The sequence below is a fragment of the Nyctibius grandis genome, chromosome 4, assembly GCF_013368605.1.
Source record: "Nyctibius grandis isolate bNycGra1 chromosome 4, bNycGra1.pri, whole genome shotgun sequence".
Lineage (NCBI taxonomy): Eukaryota > Metazoa > Chordata > Aves > Nyctibiiformes > Nyctibiidae > Nyctibius > Nyctibius grandis.
This window is the reverse complement of record NC_090661.1, coordinates 78,816,660-78,838,232: the sequence shown is the minus strand read 5'-3', so window position 1 is coordinate 78,838,232 and position 21,573 is coordinate 78,816,660. Positions and strand designations below refer to the sequence as shown.

The 21,573-nt window shown below is 38.3% G+C and overlaps 1 protein-coding gene across 1 annotated transcript in view; it reads right to left on the bottom strand.

Annotated features, from left to right (window-relative positions):
- DLG5 (discs large MAGUK scaffold protein 5) overlaps positions 1-21,573 on the bottom strand; it is a 112,016-nt gene that overhangs the window by 46,257 nt on the left and 44,186 nt on the right. Inside the window, exons 3-5 of the mRNA XM_068398432.1 lie at positions 12,270-12,435; positions 6,291-6,434; positions 2,978-3,161 (exon numbers count right to left, since the gene is read on the bottom strand). Of these exons, the coding sequence (XP_068254533.1) occupies positions 2,978-3,161; positions 6,291-6,434; positions 12,270-12,435 (494 nt within the window). The remainder of the gene's footprint in view (positions 1-2,977; positions 3,162-6,290; positions 6,435-12,269; positions 12,436-21,573) is intronic.

The following is a 21,573-nucleotide window of genomic DNA, read 5'->3' as shown; positions in this document are numbered from 1 at the left end:
TCCATAAAATACGAATAGGAAGCGAAAAATCCATCTAAACACGACTAAAGTCTGACCTGAAACTTAGTTTCAAATTAATTTCCATTAACATAAGAATCTTGTTGTAAATAGCGATGTTGATGATAACCAGCAACAACAACAGAAATCTCCTAATGAGCTTCAGCAAATCTAGTCCTTCTTCCTTCTCAAAAGGCAAAAAATATGCCTGAAATGAGGCCTTACCTTCCCCCCTTCCCCTTTTTTTTTTAAAATGCTATGCTCATTTTTTCTGTTTTTGTCTTTTGAATTGGAATTTGGCCTTGACGGAGCCGTGGGAAGAAACAGAAATGCTCTATACAGAAAGGTGCCAGGAATTTATATCTTAACATTAGCCTACAAAGGTATGTCCCTAACTATCTGAAAATAAAAAGTATTAAAAAATTAGAAGGAAAAGAAGACAGAAAACATGAGCTCTATAAAAAGTTGAAACCAAACACATAGCAAATAGCCTGTATGAACAAACTGGCTCCTCATCTTTTGTGTCTAATATTCAGAGTAAGGACCAGTTCCTGAACATGGAATAACCTGGATGCCTGCGGAACGAAAGGAAAGAAGACCAAAAGAAACTGCCCACTCTTTGCCTGACACTCACTGCCCACAGGCAGCAGATAACAACAATCACCGTCAGGAAACCACTTTACACAGGCAAGATAAGAGAGACAAAGTTCTTCAGCCTGACGCTGGTCTCCTTGAACTACCAAGACACGTAAAAGCAGCGAGTTACTGTTCATAAAGCGGTCCTGGAACAAGGCTGCACTTCGGTGAGAGTCTCATTGGCATGGCTGTCTCCACATACATCCCTACCCTCAGTATGTTCAGTAGCATAACCTGCACAGAGTTGAACCCATGATTAGCTAGAATGCTTCAGTGAACCATTTCAGATATACTAAACACGTGATATACTGTAGGCATATGTAAAGTGTAAACACATGTTGATTTAAACTTGCTCAAGAGAGGCATTTTCCTGAAGACTACTTCCTAAAGCACTCTGAGAACAGGTTTGAGAAGCAAGTATTTGAGAACCCAAACAGAAACAAACCACTTCTCACTGTCTAAGGCATATATGGAATGTCTTTTTTGCTGAAAATACACTAAATAATTAAAGAAAAGAAGAATGAATACACTAGAAATTGGATAGTATTCAGTATAATCTTGCTAACAGAGATTTGATGGAGGAAGGCAGAAACACCATAAACAGGAAGCAGTGTAATAAGGAAGGTCTTCCATTCAAAATCCCAGTCTGAGAAAAAGTAAATAGTCCCAGCTGGACCGAGGAAGACAGCCATGGCAACAAGAAACTTCATAGGCGAGCAGCAGAAATTTAAGCTGGTCAGCTGCTACACAGCAAATCCATGGCAATCCCACACGAAGAGTAACCTGATCAAAAGTTTTTGCTCTCTGAGGCCACTGAGATTTGTGTTTTGCTATGGCCTGACGACAAAATGACACATCAGAGGGATCAACATAAATAGCGTTAGATGAATTTGGATGAGAAATGACACAGACAAGATAAGACTCCTGGCGCCCCTTCAAGACACCATGATTCACTCTGACATTCTGAGAAATGGAGTTACACAACTTTCTCATAGTCACATACATAGTTTTCTTTAAAGGTTTAATTGTGATGTTGACACGAAAATTAATTTCTTTAAATAAATACTGACAATGATACTCCAGCCTCCTTCTGTGCTGCCAGATAATTTCAAACTTCAGGACTGAACCTCAATATACAATAGCTTTCTCTTGGAGGTTTTACACCCCTGCTTTGCAGATTATGGAACAGAGGCATAGTACAATTAAGCAATTTGCCCAAGTTTACACAGCAAACCATTTCTGCTACACAGAACATCAGCCATCTTCTGAACCAAGCCACTAAACCATTTCACAGCAGAACTCTCAAGATAAGGTTTGTGGAAGGGATCAAAAGGAAATAAAAATCTTCACTCATCTTTGGACTAGCCCTCAAGCACCTCCTAAAGCGCCATTCAGCACATCCAGCTTGCTTTGACCTTTGCCTCTCCTACCCTAGCAAATAATTATTTTTATTTGCATAGGTTTTGCTTCTGAAGCCTAATGTTTGACTTTCAAGTTTGCCCTGTGAATCAGCCTACGCACAGTTAACCGAGATATTCTGTTTAACCATTCCACATGTTACTGTAACTCTTCTAACTAAATGATCAGGCTTTTCCATAGGTGAACCATGATATGACCAGTTGCTCCTTACTATTACTCTTACTTTTCTTCTGAATGTGTGAACAACGTTGTCCTAGAGACAGCCTGTTATATACAGTCCTGAAATGTCCACCTCTTCCTGAAAAGCTTGTCTTTTTTTGTTTTAAGTTCAAAAACATTAATCAACCTATAGTTTTGTTCTAGCTGAACACATCTGCAACCCTGAATACTCAAACTTTGCTCAATCATTCCCAAAACTATTACAGTGTCACTAAAATAATTGGGGGCAGGGGGGAACCACCAAACCCATATCTGTCACTCATTTTTTTATTGTGATACTTTCCAAAAAACAAACATAGCACACAACTTTAAAGCTAGCCCTGTCCCATAAAATGCCCTAGGAAAATAGTCATCTTTTTAATCACTTTGCAACTTCAAGCTAGGATTTTGATGCTTCTCCCCCCACTTAAAAAAAATATCATGTATATACAATTTTCCTCATATACGTTTTTTCATCTCTGCATCAAAATTTCTTGATACCACCTAATATTCTATATCCCTCATTCTTTTTTCCAACTAAACATAGAAAATCAATTAGTATCCAAGATCTCATTTTCTCCCCTAGTGCTGTAAAATGTAAGGCGGATATTTTAGAATGAGCAAGACATAAAAGGCAGCCACGCTGCACATTCAGTTTTATTGACTTATTTATCAAAGGAGCAATTCATGATCTCTTCTAGCACTTACGCTACAAGCTGTAGCTTACCTGCTGCTGCTGGCTGCGCAGGTCTGTTATCTCTTTCTGATCCTCATCATGAAGTCTCTTCATTTCCTCACATGACTGCTGGAGGTGATTATGTTCTCGCACCAACTGTGTGTTTTTCCTCTTCAAGGTATCCATGTCCTCCTTCAGCTGTGACTGGTCACTCAGCAGCCGACTGTGCAACGTGCTGTCACAGTACACAAAAAATGCTCTTAGAGGCCAACTTGTCGGGACAAAGTCCTGAACTAATTCATTTCAAGCATAAGTTTCCTACCAAGAAAGCATGTCAAACTAACTGAATTCTGCATATTTGAGTATTCCAAGCACCAGAGAGGGGAAAAAAAAAAAAAATAAATATATCAGAAACCAACAGGGATGTGAATATGAAAATACATGAAAGTACACAGTACTCTTAAACTGCATCAGAAGAGATTATGGATTTTTGCTGCCCATCAATACCATTTCATAGCCATTTTAAAAGCAAGCAGATAGACAAATAGAAATGCTATAATGTGAGTATAAGATGATCCTGGAGATAATAGTAATTACCCCACTAATCACCTCTACTTTCTCTTGGGCCCCTCAGCTGAGCAGCAGCTAACCAAAACAGAGATGAAAACTACAAAAATCTCTTTGTATGCTATTGTTTTAAAAACAAACAAAAAAAACCCCAAGCAAACAAAAAACTCTCACAACCAACAAAAACACACTATGTATGTTTCGACTACATTCAAGTAGGCAAAAAAGCTATCCAAGTTACTCCAACTTCATTATGCAAGCCGTAATTATTGAAAGAAATACACTCTCACTTAAAAATTAAACAACTGAGAGCCACATGATGAGGCTATCATTCAGATTATAATTCAAGGTAGCAGTCCAAAATTAGACCTGCTGAAAAAGAGCAAAAAATCAACTGCATGTATTTTATTACCACAGATCAAATAAAGAGTGACACTTGGATACTGACAAGTATTTTTGTTGTTGAAACAGAATGATACATACTGAACTCTCACACCTGCTGGTAAAGTGTTTAAAGTCCATATTTATAACAAAAACACATATAACAAACAGCAACGAATAGAATCAATTTACATTTTAAGATACTTTGTATTTCTTCCTTATGAAGTGAAATACCAACATTTCCTGAATAGAATGACTCAAAGCATTTAAAATTAGGACAACCTACTAAAAAAAAAAGCCTTTGACAAATTATATTCACGCAATTAAATACACATAATCTTTACATGTAGGTTATTAATCTGTTATCTGTTATTTAAATTTTGTTGGAAATTATAAATTCTTTGGAATGGTAACAAGTTTTTTTTTAAAGCATGGGGTTCTAAGAATTCCTGCAGGAGAAAATAACATTTGAATAGCGTACCCTACTTGATTCCTTTCTTTACCCTGAGAATTGTACACATGTATTTCAACATGTGTTGCCATATTTTGGGCCAATAGTGATTTTCAGCCTCTCAAAATTTTTAAGTAGGAAACAGATTTATTCAAATCCAAGTAAATGAGTTCTTATAACAAAAATAATTACCTCTGATTAAATTAAAACATGCTATACTTTCTTCTGACCAGATAATCTTAGTCTGTAGCAAATGTAAATGCGAAAGCTTGTACTTGTATATATGCATCATTTTGCAGAAGCCTAAATCGTTGGTCTCCGAGGAATTTGGCTATATCCTTGGTATACTTGAGTATTTCAATCAGTAACTATCTTTTAAAACTCAGAGTTTTTCTCCTCATATGAGAGGGGTAAAGCTTTATATACTATCATGAAAATACTGAAATAAATAGTGTAACACAGTATGGTTTCATGGACTACACAATTCCTAAATAAGGTAAGCAAAACACAAATTTTTTAGGATAAAGAATAGAAGTGTTTCATGTCAGCGTTGGATAGACATAGGTCTGAAAAAAATCCATCCACAATGGACAGAACACTAATGCTTTGCACAGAATTCACTAGCAAATTCAAGTACTTGAAAATCCTCAAATGAAACTAGGAATAAAGCTCTTTGTAAAGAAGCCACACAACTTGCTACATCTGTACCTGTTGACAATCCTTAATACTATTTTCAGGTTGCGGAAGAAGAACATAAGGAAACCATGCCTATCATTAAAGGCTTGAAAAGTTGTGTGTGAAAGTGCTATGTAAGAACTAGCAGCCCCCAATGAAAACAAATGCTGTCATTAAATACCAGTCATATTTTATAGTGTAGATTTAAGTGAAATAAACTTCAAACCAAGAATTTGGTTTGGGCTTCCCAGTTTAAGAGGGACAGAGATCTACTGGAGAGAGCCCAACAGAGGGCTACGAGGATGATTAAGGGACTGGAATGCCTGCCTTATGAGGAAAGGTTGAGAGACCTGGGGCTTTTTAGTCTGGAGAAGAGAAGACTGAGAGGGGATCTGATTAATGTGTATAAATATATGAGGGCTGGCTGTCAAGAGGAAAGGGGCAACTTCTTTTCACTTGTATCCTGCGATACAAGGGGCAATGGATGCAAGCTAGAGCACAGGAAGTTCAATCTCAACATGAGGAAGAACTTCTTTACTGTAAGGGTTACAGAGCACTGGGACAGCCTCCCCAGAGAGGTTGTGGAGTCTCCTTCTCTGGAGACTTTCAAGACCCATATGGATGTGTTCCTGTGTAACCTGCCCTAGATTGGTCCTGCTCTGGCAGAGGGGTTGTACTCCATGACCTCCAGAGGTCCCTTCCAACCCCTAACATTCTATGTTTCTATGATAATTTATCTGCATTTCTGTTTCTGAGCTGTCTTCCTTTCAAGTGAAGAAAACATGTTCTTATTTGCATCAATGACTGTTTTTTAAACAAAAATACATGCTAGAAACATTCACTGATTTCTCCCTGTTTTATTGCATTTTCATAAATGCTTACAATTGGTTTAAGCCTGTGTTAAAACTTATACAAGTCAGCGTGAGAGCTATCACAACCTATTAAAAAAACAGTAACAAATGACATTCTCTCAAATTACATTCTGCTCTCCAGCCTGACAGTAAGAGTACTGGATTGCAATTGCAAGTCAGTAACTAGGCTTTCCTTGTCAGTGTCCCATCAAGATATCAGGGATTGCTATCCCAAATTCTTCAAAATAAAACAAGCAATCCATACTTGATCATTTCAAATAGGCCAGAAATGTTTTCTCTGATGCATGCAAACATTCATCTTGTGATTAAAGTGGAAAAACAGAATATAAAAAAAATTATTTGATTATCATGTTCTAATACTTTATGATCTAGTACAGACTGGTAAACTCTCACCTCATATAGCTTTACTAATACTTACTGATAAAAGTCTGCCTCTTTTGCTGCTTCTTCACACCTTTTCAGTGTCTTGGTGTGTTGATTCTGCAGAGACTGTAGGTCTGACATGGCCTTCATGCACTGAATCTTCAGTCTTTCATAATCATGATTTGGTTTGGGACTAGGCCTAGCAAAGAAAAAGAATATGAAGTCAAATATCAGCTACTACAGAGAATTAAATGTCTGGGAAATTACTATCCAATAAATAAATAGTATCACACAACTGTTGATACTTAGGTAATATTATGCTTTAATTTAAATACTGCTCGCTTCACATTAAGATGTAACCACAAATAAAAATTCACCTGTACTAGTTTTATACTAAGATGTAGCATCTAATAATGAGATAATTCTAACACTAACACATCCAAAAATAGTCCTGAGTGTGGACATACCTCTCTTCTGAGCAGCCGTATTATCACAGAGCAGAACTGTCACTTGATACAAGAACAAGTCAGTCACAGTACGCTTGGCTTTCCTGTGCTGCCGTGTCAAAATTCTCAAAGAAAAAGCAGAGCTGCAGTGAGAGTGGGACTGAAAGAGGCTGCCAAAGTCAAGTGGGGGCTGCATGGAGACCTGGGCTAGGAAAAACTTCTCATCTAAGCAGCAGCTAGAGGACCTTGTCTACAGCTCCCTAGGAAAATCAGGGTTAGAGATGAGAGAAAGAATTTCAATGGGACACCAAACGTATGCATCTGTGCCTGCAGAATTTGACCAGTTTGACCAACTGAGCATTGTCTTTAACTAATTTGACCAAGGAATTCTGCTGAATTACATATGTCATTGAATGTTACCATGTTCTTTTAAACTACTATAAATAAATGAGAAAACATGTCAGAATCTACCTCACATTTCCATACAAGAACTCAAATTTCATTCAAACAGTTTTCAGAATCTCCAATACAATATAATCTCCAATAAGCAATTTTCAGTAAGCTAAACTAAGTGAAAGCCAAAGTCAGTCAAAAGAAAATTTTTGACTGAAATTTTTTTTAATATATCAGGATGATTGGGAGAGGAGAAATTTTCTAAAATAATCTACATTGTCAAGCAATTGATCAACACAGATTATGTCTAGAATGTGTGGTCATTGCACATGATACCTTTATTTACTTATTAGAAAAATCATAAATCATGCTAGAAACTAAATTAGCAGGATTATGCCTTCTTGTTTTGAAGCACTTATCTTCTAAAAGAGACTCTGAATTGAACTGTTCCTCCTCTACACAATCACAAAATTTTTGCACCATTGAATTTTCTGGTTTCAAAAGTCCCTCTGTCATCTCCTGAGTTTCTTATAACTCCAGGGCCAATTAAAAAAAAAAACACTACAAAAAAAAAAGAAAACAATTGCTTTCTAATTTAACTCTCTTTCTTCTCATCAGATTTGCTCTATTACTGCACAGATCAACCTTTCTCAATCCCACCTCTCTCTCTCCCAAATGGCTTTGCTGTAAACGCAGCCTGAAAAGTGATCAGAATTCTCTTTGCTTTATACAGAAACAGCAACATGGATTCTGGAACTGAAATGCAGCTGGCATGACTCAAAATGAAAATGGTTTTGCACTGCTGCAGTGGTGAGAGTTGTTTAAAAACAAAAAACGCCAGCCATATCTGATTGACAGACTTTTAGGGAGTGCGTATATGATATGAAGATACTTTTCAGCAAGCCAGTTGCATTTGGGTTGCTGAGTAGTAAGGCCTTCAATTGTAACTCCTCTTTTTCTCCTTTCTCCAGAGAAGCGCTCCTGTGGAAAGCAAAACCAAAAAAAACCCCTTCCTTGACTGACAGACTTCAGCAAAAATTAAAAGCCAAATTCATGACTTGAATATTTGGTTGCCTTATATATCTACAGGGAAGTCTTTTAGGGTTTCTTTTAATTCACTGTTTAGGGGTGCCAAAAGAAGTACTACATTATTCATACAGTGTCACAGACATATTACTGCAACTACTGCAGTGTTATTCTTTTAAAATATAACCCTAGTTAGCATAAGTAAAACTCAATTTGAAATGTTCACACCCTTGACAGAATCACTAAAAACCCAACTATTGATGTAAATTAGACTTTAGGGTGAACATACTGAAAGTAGAACACCATCTGTCCACTACAGTCATTAAAATGACATTAACTGAAGCACAGCTTAACTCCCAGTTTAAGTGTTAAGCTTGCTGAGGCCCATTAGCACATGTTCATATTAAGCTTGTAATCATAAATTCATACTTGTGCAAAGTATTTCAGTGTATGAATTTTTACTAAAGGATAACTATTAGGTCCATCTCAAAGCTACGCCGAGAACTTGTTCTACAAGTCTAACATCAATCATGTGTATCTCATATATTGCTGAAGTAACACTAGCAAAAAAAAAAAAACCACAAACCAACAAAAAAAACACACCAAAAAACCTCCCATAAACATGGATACCATGTAGGTAACTACAGAAGTTAGCCTATCCACACAATGAGGAAGGAAGAGCAATGCCACCAGTAACATCCTGTATTCTAGCTCATCCACATGAAATAAAAAACATCTGGACAGTCAAGGCCATATGTTCCACAGTGCTGTTCCAAGGCTTTATGTCTCAGCAAGAAAAACAGGGATATGGACAGGAGGAGCATTGGTCAGAACTCAAAAATCAAAACTGTTGCAACAAAGCAGTCCATTCAAACGCATGTAGTGGTTGACTCTTGTTTAAGTAAGACCACCACAGTTTTACGCTAAAATGCCTCACAAAATACAGAAAACTATGATTCCAGTAAAGGAGAGATATCAGTTACTATTTTGTAAGCATTGGTTCAAATGATAACTAAATTTAAAATGCTAGCATCAAAGGTCCAACTGTTTTTTTTATACTCATATAACAACTCTAAAAATCCTTTGTATTCCAGTGGAATTACCCTAAGCATAAATCAAGGCCACAGTGAGACTGACACTTAAATGTATCTGATGCTGACATAAAAGCTAATGCCAACAGCAGATCCAATTTTGTGGGCAATGCCTACCCAACAATTTGAAAATGTTTTCATTTACTATTGCAATTCCACCACCACCACCAATTACAGATTACACATAAAACAGTCTCTTCTCAAATGCAGTCTTCAGGGGTTTTATTTGTATTGCAGGTCCCTTCTACTACTACATAGGTAGTAAGAATAGGAAGTTTAAGTCTATCTAGTGCACCTTGAGCGCACTAAATTATTTGGTCAAATCTTTGCTTAACCACCACAGCACGTGCACACACACAGGCACTGTCAAATGACAAAAGCACAGCATGAACCATCCTACTCCTGTCCAGCAGGACGACACATGTTCATCTGATTCAGCACATCACAATCCTCTTCTGCGGCTCCTCTTCCACTGCTCTAGGCTTAGTCAACACTCGCTTTGAAAAACAGCTCTCAGTTTTGCAACTGCCAGCCTTCACAGCAAGCACAGCTCAGCCTACGAATGTGTTGCCAGCTGCAACTGTTTTGAAGCATGCCATCATGACGTGTCAAGATTTGCCTCTACACCACCTGTGTTTGGTACAGCCACAGTTAAAGCAGCATACACAGATGGAAAACAAAAGCACTTTTTGGGTTGTAAAAGTCACCACCTAAATAATGATCTTTCAGCTTTCACACTGCAGCGTAACAATTTGCAGTGTCTCGGCTTTGACTCCTGGAAGGCTAAAGATTAGTTTTATATGAGGAAAGAATGCAAAACAAAGTTAAAAAAATACCAGCAAGCTTTCAAAAACCATAGATGTGTATGTGGATGGGAGGAGTAGTTGCTTTTATACTGAAGGAAATAAGTGTCAACTAACAATCTTCATTCATTTCCCACTCTTCAAATATTTAATTGTTTGGAAGGCAGCATCCTCCATTCACAGAATCACAGAATGTTAGGGATTGGAAGGGACCTCGAAAGATCATCTAGTCCAATCCCCCGAGAACCTCTCTCGACGTGCTAACCACACCCCTTCTAATACACCCCAGGATGCCATTGGCCTTCTTGGCCACAAGGGCACACTGCTGGCTCATGGTCATCCTGTTGTCCACTAGGACCCCCAGGTCCCTTTCCCCTACGCTGGTCTCCAACAGGTCTACCCCCAACTTGTACTGGTACATGGGGTTGTTCTTGCCCAGATGCAGGACTCTACACTTGCCCTTATTATATTTCATTAAATTTCTCTCCGCCCAACTCTCCAGCCTGTCCAGGTCTCTCTGAATGGCTGCGCAGCCTTCCGTTGTGTCAGCCATTCCTCCCAGTTCTGTGTCATCAGTGAACTTGCTGACAGTGCACTCTATTCCCTCATCCAAGTCATTAATGAATATATTGAATAGAACTGGTCCCAGTACCGACCCTTGAGGGACTCCGCTAGACACAGGCCTCCAACTGGACTCTGTCCCATTGACCACCACTCTCTGGCTTCTTTCCTTCAGCCAGTTCACAATCCACCTCACTACCCTATCATCATCATACACTGTCCAAGCACTGCTCAAATACAATGTTTATTTTGATGAGCTGTTCTTTAAATTGTAAACTTTTATAATTTCCACAACATACAAATCCTACACTGGCAGAGGAAGATTGATTTGACAATTAAAGAGAAAAAACTAGGGCAGTCTAGAAGACAACTCATCAGAACTTTATTAATAGCATCCTGCCTTATGGAAAACATAATTGTAAACTATAAAATCCTCAATGCCTAAACTCTAGTGACTTCAAACAAGAAGTTCCTCTGTATAAGTAAGTAACTGGAAGCTATGCAAAAAAAGTTGACATTTGACAACGTTTTCCTCTCCCATCCCCACAATGCTTGGAGACGCTCGAATAGAACACAATGCTCCTAAAGCAGCCTTCAGAACTCACAGGGAGAGGAAGGGGGCATTAATATGGGTAGCTAAGGAATGAATAAAATGCCCAGATTCTCTCAATCCCAGTTCACTGGTTCAAGTCTTGACCTCATCTCATAAGGACAAAAAGTTCAATTAACGACCTGACCACATATAGATAGAGCTGATGAAGTAACAGATATAAACAGCAATAAATAGAACATTAAAGTTCAAAGAAGCTAGGCAACATCTCCCAGGAAACCTGCTCTTTGCTCTTATTTCAGATTCAGTGACAGACAATTTTTTTCCAGGGTTCAAAAAACTTCTCTTACATGTACTTACTGCAGGCAAAAAGTACCTGCTCAGCATGCCCAAAGTCACATTTATAAACATTAGCAGATCTTCACTCCTCTAAAATAAACAAATTCTGTTTCCTGCACAAAAAAAAAAACCTTACCTACAATTAACTCATACTCTCCCTGAGTACTATCTTCCTCATCAACCCTCAAATGAGAATGAGCTGCATAAGGCTGCTGGGCATTAACTGACTTTGGACACGTGTTATTTTAATTTGTCAGCACCCATAACTTCTCAGTGGAAGAGTTTCTTACTCTCAACATCTTAATGCTACACAGTCCCCCAATATATGTATACCAGAAAGCTTAACTCCTAAAAAACACTCCCCTCAGCAGAAGTCCAAACCTGTCTCTCCTTGCAGAAGCACAGGAATAGCTAAGATTTTTTTCCTCTCCTGATTTCTGTCCTTCAGCCAATTATTCAGAGCTATTTCCCTCTCTCACTTTCAAAACAGCAAATGCTTCAGCCACTGTCTTCCTTCTCTTCCCATAACATAACCTGGGAAGCCTAAACAACTTGTTTGCTTTCTTCTCTCAACACAGAGATGAGCCCTACTGCCCTTATTCCCACAGCAAAATCGCTGGAAAAAGCAGCAATAGGCATTCAACAGGCAGCCTAGAAACCTGGATGTGGTCATCTATGTATACACACGTCACCGGGATGCAGGTAGGTTACAAGCAACGTATATGCACTGCAATATCCTTGCTGCTTTAGAGGCAAGCAGGAGACAAGACACTTGAAAACACTGCTGCAAACTAAATTAAAATGTTACATTTCCTTTATTTTTACCTGCAGTCATCGAAAGTTGATCCAGGAGATGAAAGTGCAAGTCGCTTGCGCAGCTCATCCCTCTCTCGAGTTACCTGACGGAGCTGATATAGTATCGTCTCCAGCTTCTCACTCATCTGTCTCGTGTCTATTACAGGTGGTGGAGATGATGGTTTACCAGTCGTACCTGACCGAGAAAGAAATAACTGGCAGTTAGAGAACTCCTCAAAAGAACAATACAACTTCACTAAAGAAGTTAACACTAATTTAAAAGATCCTATATTTTTTCTTGCAGTTATCTTGCTCAAGAATGAAACAAGTCATGGAAGTTTTCATCAGTGAGTTGACACAAGAATAAGTCCAGTTAGATCCCATGCTAGCAGAAAGGCCCTGTCTGTGTTGCAAGTTAAGTTTGCATGAGTAGGTTCCTTGCTTACTCATGAACTTGGAAGTTGCCTAAAAGGGAAGTCAAGTTTACAGTCACAATTGCAAAGACCTCCAAAACTACCATAGTGACTGAAGTCATAAGAACAAAGTTATTTCCAATAAAGAACCATGTTCTGGCTTCAAAAAAAAAACCAAGTAAATTCCACCCACAACAACTTACCCCAGTGACAGCAGAGAAACTGCTACAGCACAGGAGCTCTTTTCCTCTTCCTTTATCTAGCAGCACAGACATACTATTCTGCTATGTGCTACCACCAACATTTATTTCTAATGTAATTCTATGCCTTCAGATATCGCAATTTATCAGTCCAGTACATGAAGTTAAAGATTTGACTTGCCAACAAATCATGAGAAATGGGCTTCATTTTTAACAATATTGCCTAAAACTAGCATATTACAATCACTGCAACTGGACTACACATCAAATTTCCTCTAAGGGGCAGTCATACATTAAAGAGTTTTGTGGGATCTTTTCATTTGCAGCTTTCTTGATATCAGAGATGAACGATGATGCCTACTGTCTCCTCAGACAGCTACACCAATATAAAGAGGTCTTCTTCCACCTGGGAGATGAGAGTCTGGTATATTACGTTTCACAACATGCTGACAATTAATTCAACTGTAATTTTAGTTCCGCTCATTTTAATCCCAGACACATGAGAGGAAACTCAAAGATATAGGTCACAGATGTGAAAGTTAAAGGCCTAAATGTATACAGGAGATTACTACTTTCTACCCAAAAGAGAAATTGCAGAAATAGTTTGCATAATTATACAACTGAAACAAGTTGCTGACATATGTATTAACATGTTAGGATGTACCTTTATTAAGCCTTTTTTTTAAATGAAGAAACAAAAGATACAATAGTAAAATAATGTTCTCTGATCACTGTCTTTTCAAAGAAAGAATTTCAAAGGAAGTTATTTCATCTGATCAAATGCTAATGAGTTACAAGGATTGGCTTTTTATCTCTAAACCCAGTCCAGGAAGGTACTGCAGAATGCAAAAACTCCCACCAACTTTTAAGTAGAATTACCTGTGCTTTGAAGTCCCCACACCAAAATAACCGCAGGGTCAGGGCTATCATACATACAGCATCTAGAATAATAGGATCTCTGTTCTTATTTCTTTCAGCTGTTATTGTAATTTTGTAATGAGAATTTATGAGCACAGACTGTTCTTTTAACCTAAGTATTGCATAATAACGTATGTAAATGCTCTAATAGCAAACTGAAGAATAAAAAATTGCAGGAACAGCCTTCATTCTGTAGAAAGGCACAAACATCGCTCAAAAGAATTCTCAATGGAGGCTGCATTTGGACTTAACTCCTACTACTTTGTTTCACTCCTCCATCCAGATGGAGCCCCTTCATCCACAAGGACTGAAGATCTCACACTTTTAAAATGCAGTTATCCTTACTTTTTCTAAAATAAGAACCATTCTACATAATTTTTAAGGCAAGATTATACAGAAACCAGTAATAATACAAATGTACTATCCTAGGCTCATGATATAGGGAATAAATTGGGAAAAAAACAAATGGACAGGTAAAAAAATCAGAATATTCATTTGGAATAGTCTGGACACATCAATGAGCAGGGAATTTCATAAACAAGTGAAAAGGTAAAGGCAGACAAACCTAATTCAGGTACTGACAGGCTGCGTGGTCTTGGGCAAATTCAGTGGCAACCTGCACATCCTCTTACTTGAGCTGACACATCAGAATATGAGTAACACTGAAAAAGTCCCCTTCTCATCCTTACAGAGAAGTTCAAAATCTGTTATCCTGGGTGCTTGCAAGCAAAACAGATGAACAGGATGCGAGGGGCACAAGAGGAAGGAGGAGATAAGTCAGGAAGGCTGGTGTGCTTTACATGGAGGAAAGAGCATTGGATTAACAGGATTAATTAGTCCATCACTAATATCAGCGTTAACCCCAACAGCAGTCCCACGGACAATGTCTGCTACGCAAGTCCTACCCAAGCATGCAACAGCTGCTCTGGGAATCTAAAACATAGTAAAAGCAGCTAAGACTTATACCTCTGCTGCTGCACCTCTTCCCCCGCCTCCCCAGCTTTGACAACATCCCAGTGACAATCTTCTTCAGGCAAGGAGAACATTTGTGCATAGTCCCAAAACTGTGCCAATCAAGACAAGAATACTTAAAATAAAGACAGGCTAATTAGCCTTAGGAAAGAAGCTTGCTTGACTAATGTGAAGCCATTCGTCTTAGCACTGGAAAAGGTTATTTTTCATTAACTTGTCACTTTTTACAAGTACATCAATAAACACTTTCATCTCAAATGCAATGATATTGCTGTCAATGCATAATACCAGCCAAGAGATGTACACCTTTTAAGTGCTGTAAAAACACAGATCAATATGATCCAGATATTCCCCCTCTTATTCTTAAAAGAAACCAAAAAAGTTTATCCTTACTTGATTTACTAACATCCTTACATTTTCAATAGTTGTACAAAAGGTCTCATAAATGTTAAATCAGATTTGTGGGTGCTCAAAAAAAAAAAACCACACAGACAAATTCATTAAACTCCTTTTTCATCAGAAAAAATCAATACTCTTGATTTCCTTTAAAGGGGCTTTTATGATTGAATGCTAAAAGCCTCTTATTGCATCTGACATCCTGATGCAGTAGAAGTGACCTGTGCTTCCAGCTTTGTATTCTTTTTCCATCTGACTGCATATTTTACACAACAGTACTTCCTTTCTGCACTTTAACCAGTCAAACTGGCCTTAAAATGTGCAAGCCTAAAGGCTAAATCTCCATTATCCAAATTATGCCACCTTTCAGTAACTCACCTGCTTTCTCAGACAACCTGGATTTATGAGAAAGTATTTACCACATGTCCTGCCAAGCGCAACTCATTCATCTGCTTTGGTAAGCCTCACAACTCATTTTTCACGTGAGCTGCACTTCGGCTCTGAGAACCCAACTGAATGAAGTCACCTCCTTGGCCAGTCTCCAGGTAAGCAGCGCTCCACCAACTCCTGAAACAGCCGACAGCAGGGATGCCTCGTGTGGGCAAAACTGATTTTCCCCATAATGCAGTACATGCACTAAGTCCTGAGTACACATTGACTTTATCTAAAGCAAGATTTTGCAGGATTTCCATCAAATATTGTGTAAAAGAAAAGCATTAAAAACAGAAGCTGGAGCAATCATATCTTCCACAATTATAGTCCAATTGCTGGATTTCATAGAAACCACAAAGATCCATTATTGCAGTACATACCAAATACAATTCTTGATAATCACTCTAATCATCACTGATTGAAGAGATAATACAGCCACACAGAAACCACTGCTCAGCTTCATATTATTTGGGGATAGGGTAGCATACTTTTTGAAGAAAATAAGAACGCTGTAAGAAAAACACTGCTGGGAAACTTGTTAAACTGACCAAGATGTACCACAATGCTGAATCAATATAATGTTGAGGTGGGCAAATGGGTACCAATGCATAAACAGCTACTTTTAAGAAATACCATTAACATATTTTGAAACTCATTACTCTTTGAGAAATATACTTGTATGACAGGTTTAATTAATTCAAAAGGCAGTCTGTCACAAGCTAACAGAATGCCTGAATTTTACAATGATTTTTGAAACTCATCTTATAAATTTCTGCCGATTATTGCTTGCAAACAAACAGGAGACTATTCAATGCACACTCAAGCCTTCACTGCTTGCTTTCAAAAGAACCCCAAAATCAACAGTGATGTTCAGAATATTATTTCTTTATGGCTTTGTAAATCATGATAGAAAATGTTAAAGACTATCTGCAAGATGTATTGCAAAGAATGGTCACCAGGGTTTCTCCCCTAGCTTGGGAAGGAGTGAGGAGTAAAGACTTACGCCTGCTGTAGGAAAATGCATGCTAAAATATTTACCTTCCTTCAATAATTTATGAGGACTAGAACAGGATTACATATCAGAAGTTATTATCTAGATACATTTCTTCTGACACATCTTTTGAAGCAGGCTCGAATATCAGAGAGCACAGAACAGAATTACACAAGGTGAATTAAAACATTAGCAAAAACAAGCAGCAGTACATTGAGGAAAGGGAATTGAATGGTAAAATAATGAACTGTGGAAACAGTTTCATCTGACAGACAGAAAACCTAATAGGTTATGAAAGCAGCGAGGATCACGTAACATGCAAGGACAAAAGAATGGGTAGTGCTTCAGTATTTGTTTTAATGCAGAATATAGCAAGCTAAACAAACGCACCAGCACGTAAAACAAACTTTCAACTTCAGTAAGTTTAAGACTTTAGAGAACTGAACAGTGGTTCTAGAAAGATCAACATGAAAGAAAATCTACAACCTAATACTCCAAAAGAGCAAGAAGGGGGAGAAAAGGCCAGATATGCCAATTCAATAAGTCCTTGCAAAACTTTGCTGAGCTAAAATACAATAGAGAGTAAAATCTGTCACCATGACCAAGGAAAATATGGCTGAAGCTTCTGGGTTTGAATATTCGGGAGCTCCCTGGTGGAAAAGCCCTGCACTTGCCAGGCTTACAAGCACACACTGAACGCATAATCTAGACAGAAGTGTCCAACCCGAACCCAAGGGGGACAACAACTAGGGCCAACCTCTGCACACTGACCAAGGGGATGAGACTCCACCAGCGCTCACTCCTTCACATCTTCTCCTGCAGAGGAGTTGTGAGCATCATCTCACGATACTGTTTTATAGCCCCCCAAAAAAAATTGCTGACACCAGAAGGATTTCCTGAATGCAAAGACTGATAAAGGCCCTCAGGGAGTAGTGAAAGACACCGTGTTCCAGACATGCCATCTGGAGCACAGGAGGTCGATATTCACACATGCTACATTTCCATTCAAATCATTATAGACCAACCAAGTCTTCAAAAATTCCTCCAGGGAGCTCCCGAAGATTAAGAAGATACTACAGCAAACAAAATACCATGAAGTGACCAGCTATTCATTAGTGGTTCTCAAACCCTATCTATGCAGAACCCTTACGAGACCAAGAAGTAACTCAAACTGATTCGTTACAGGAAATGTTAAAACAAACAAACAAACAAACACCCCAAACAGACAAAAAAACCCCACCCCCCTCCTCCAAGACTGCATCAGTATACATCAACAAAGTTAACTTTTTTGTTTGTACTGTTGTTTTTTTTTAAAACAGGGCATCACATCCACTGAGTAATTTTTGGGTACCTCTGAAGTGACCGAAGTTGAGAGAACACTGTGCATGACTACATGTCAAGCCACTGCTGCCTGGAAATGGACACCATAGAAGTCAGTGATAATACAACAAAGCTATTCAAAGTGCTTATTACTTAAAAGAAGATGGTTACTAACAAACACTGAAAATTACGTAAAGAAACTAAGGATCAATACTAGAGATATCTACATGATTCATGAACAGAGTAAAATAGAAGGACAGTAAAGTTTCTTTAAGTTTGTGGAAGAGGGTGTTTATTTCCCAAGTTAAAAGTCTTGGTTCCAGTAAACTAAACATGTACTCTTCAGATCGAAGGACAAGAAAATTACACAGGAAATAAATCTATAAAAAGAGGTTTAATTCAATCATTGAGACCAAATTTTACAGGAAAATGACTTCTGAATAGAGAGACTGATTGGTGAGGAGATGGAATGTCAAAGGCAATCACTGCAGTGCAGAAGAGGATTCTTATGTGGCATACTGGTAGTGTCCCTAGTATGTTTTCTCATTCATTTGTGGCCTTTCAGCAGGTGTAATATTGTCACTTGTTCCTTTGTCAGTATGCGTTAGCCACGGAGGTATCTTTACCAAATCTAAATTTTGTGTTTGTGGTAGCAAAAAGAAAACCAAGAAATACAACAAGAAATTCCTACATGCTGTTGGGGGTGGGGCAGGGGGATAAATAAATCACTTTTTCAGACAAGGAACGGGTGTTCATCTTTGGCTGAGTTTCATAAACCACACCTGCACTGACCACTTCATATAAACAGTGAAAACAATTACTTCGTTATGTACAGGTGTAGGAAGTGTGAAGCAATAAACTGAAATCACAACGACATAAAAGGATAGTTGTCAAAATGGCCAACATGAAAACGGGAATGAAAGGCTACACATTGTTGGGAAGGAATTATCATCTGATGGGAGGTGGGTAATGTTTGCTTTGGAGTAAGAATTAAGGCCCTCAGAGTAAGTAACTTGAATTGCAATTAGTGAAAGACTATCTGTAAATAGCCTGTCAGGCTGATAAGTTAACAAAGTGTTAAGCAAGGAAATACTGTCTGTTGAAGTCAAAGTTGGACAAGCTTGGTGGGGTCAGATATAAGACCAGATTTATGTCTGCAAGAAAAAGTCATAAAATTGTAGTGCGAAAGGTGGTGTTTGTTACAGGCTCGTATGTAAATTCCCATAGGAAAAGGTAGTAATGTGATACGAACAGTGAAGAGCAAGAAAAAACACATATGACCTAAAAAAGGTGATACCATTTGCAAAGAACTGAACAGCTGGAACAACAGTAGTCTGTTAAAAGATAAAGGTGATAATATGCAATGTGGAATGAAGACACAAGATTGACAGCTGTAATCACAACAATGCAAAGATCTATCTGTGGAAAGAAAAATTATACATGTGGAAAGATGGAAGGTCTTTCCATTCTGAAAGTCCTCTCATTAGTATCTCAGTGTATTTTCAAAGAATGGAAGAGTACGCAATGCCTTTCTGTTAAAAACTCATCATGAAAAAGCATAATGCAGGCTATCCTCAGAGCCATAGCCTGACTCCTGCATGAGAGCTGCTGGCTTCTATTAAACAAACATTTCTTTTATTTTTATATATATATATACACATACTGTCCATTGAGGATCGGAGAAAGAATCACATTTTTAAAGCATTAAACAAAAACTCTGAAGTTTCATTATGGTACTAGACTAGGTAAAAAATGGCTTGATTCCAGAAACCATAATCCTGTCATGGCATCATACTGCTCAGGTCAGTAGTGTGTTTCAGGCTGAAGTATCGTATAAGTAGGGTGATATTTGGCTGACATTATATCATCTACAGACAATCTTTCAGAACACAGGCCTTCTATCTTTCCTTACAGGTCCAGAAAATTATCTGCTGGGATACAGAAAGAACATGTAGTCCAACACTCCTGTTCAAGCAGGACCACCTAGAGCCAGCTGTCCAGGTCTATGTCATTTAAGTTCAACTCAGTGTTTGGTGAGCATTTATCTTCAAAATTGTAAATGTCAAATGACTGAGTGCACTATACAAACTAGTGCTTTTTTAAAAAAAGGGGATCTTTATTCTGTGTTCTTTTCCTCTCCATTATCATGACCGGTCAAGTGGGAGACTAGCCAGTGACTGTCATGTATAGCTCTGTTACTGGTTTCTATCCAATTCCTAAGTGACACTGTTGTTCCATGCTTGTCAAGGCAGGCACTGAATGTCCATAAATAATTATTCTGATGTCAGAAATGCAGGATTGTAGCTTCATTCAGAGAGTCTGCCGGGCATGGGGAGCAGGCAGATGAAGGATGCTTCTATTTACACACAAAAATCTTTGTTATTAGCCAAGAGCAAAGAGAAAGGAAATACAGAGAGTGTGTGACAATTTAATGAGGATTTGTTCCTTTGAGGGGAAGAAGGTGGGGCTGAAGCACGATGGTGGGAAGCAGGGATTACAGCAGTTTATATTGTACCTCTTTTAGAAATTAACAGTGAGCATTTGTCCTGAGTACCATCAAAACTACCTATTTTACATGCACAGCATGAACTTTATTGATACGTGGGAAAGAAGAGGAAGAAAGCATAAGGGGAAAAAAGTAAATATTTTCCTCACCCTTCAAAATTGGTTTATGTGACAATACACAAGAAAAACCTGTAAAGAGCAATGACCTGTCACATACAAATACAAAAGAACAAAAAGGCAGATACACCTATGGTCAAGGCAGATAAACCTATGAATAGGAGTTTCTTCTCCAAAGCCGCTACACAAGTGGGAAAACTGGCTTCCACTCAACTGCTTATTCTACCACGTGAACATGAGGCTGGAAGTTCATTCTTGCTGCATCTCTCATGCCCTGCAAGCCCATCTAGGCAGGGAAAGAGAAAAAAGCTTGGATGACAACACAGTACTCGGGATAGACTAGCCCTAAACTCTTCTCTGAGTCACATTATACAGTTACATCACTCCTTCCTCTCCTCCTATATTAGGATCATGACATTACTGAAGACTAAGAAAACCCCAGCGTATCCAGTTGTTCCCCATACAAAAGCTGCTCCATAACTGTTCATCCATGCTGCTGCTCTCCATGCTTGCTGCCCTCTTCTCTTTCAATTGGAGAATCAGAACTACAAATATACCCAAGACTAGGGCACACCATGGGTTTATACAGTGATAAAATGATGTTGTCTCATCTTGTCCTCTTCCTTTCCAAATCCTAACACCATGTTTCACTTATTTGACTGAGATTGAGTCCATGTTTTCTTAGAACTACTTTTTAAGAAGAGTCATCTTAGTACTATTTAAGCTTAATTCTTAGATCATGGTCTTTTTCTGGAAAATAAGCCCATTGTTATATACATCAGCTTCATAAATTAACTCAGAAACCCAGGACAGCTGTAAAACATACAGAATCATCTCAATTTCACAACATCCTGGCTTACTTGGAAGCATTTCAGAAAAAGACCATTTAATTAGTACTGCTGGCAGCAGAAACCACCTCCAACAATAGCCAGAGTGATTAAGGTTGAGAAGAAAAGATGAAGCACATGGACATACCCTTCTCTAGTTACTTTTATGAACTATGGAGTCCAAAGACTATAAATGAAAGATTGTATTGTCTCTCCTAATTAGAAGATGCTAAGATTCACTGT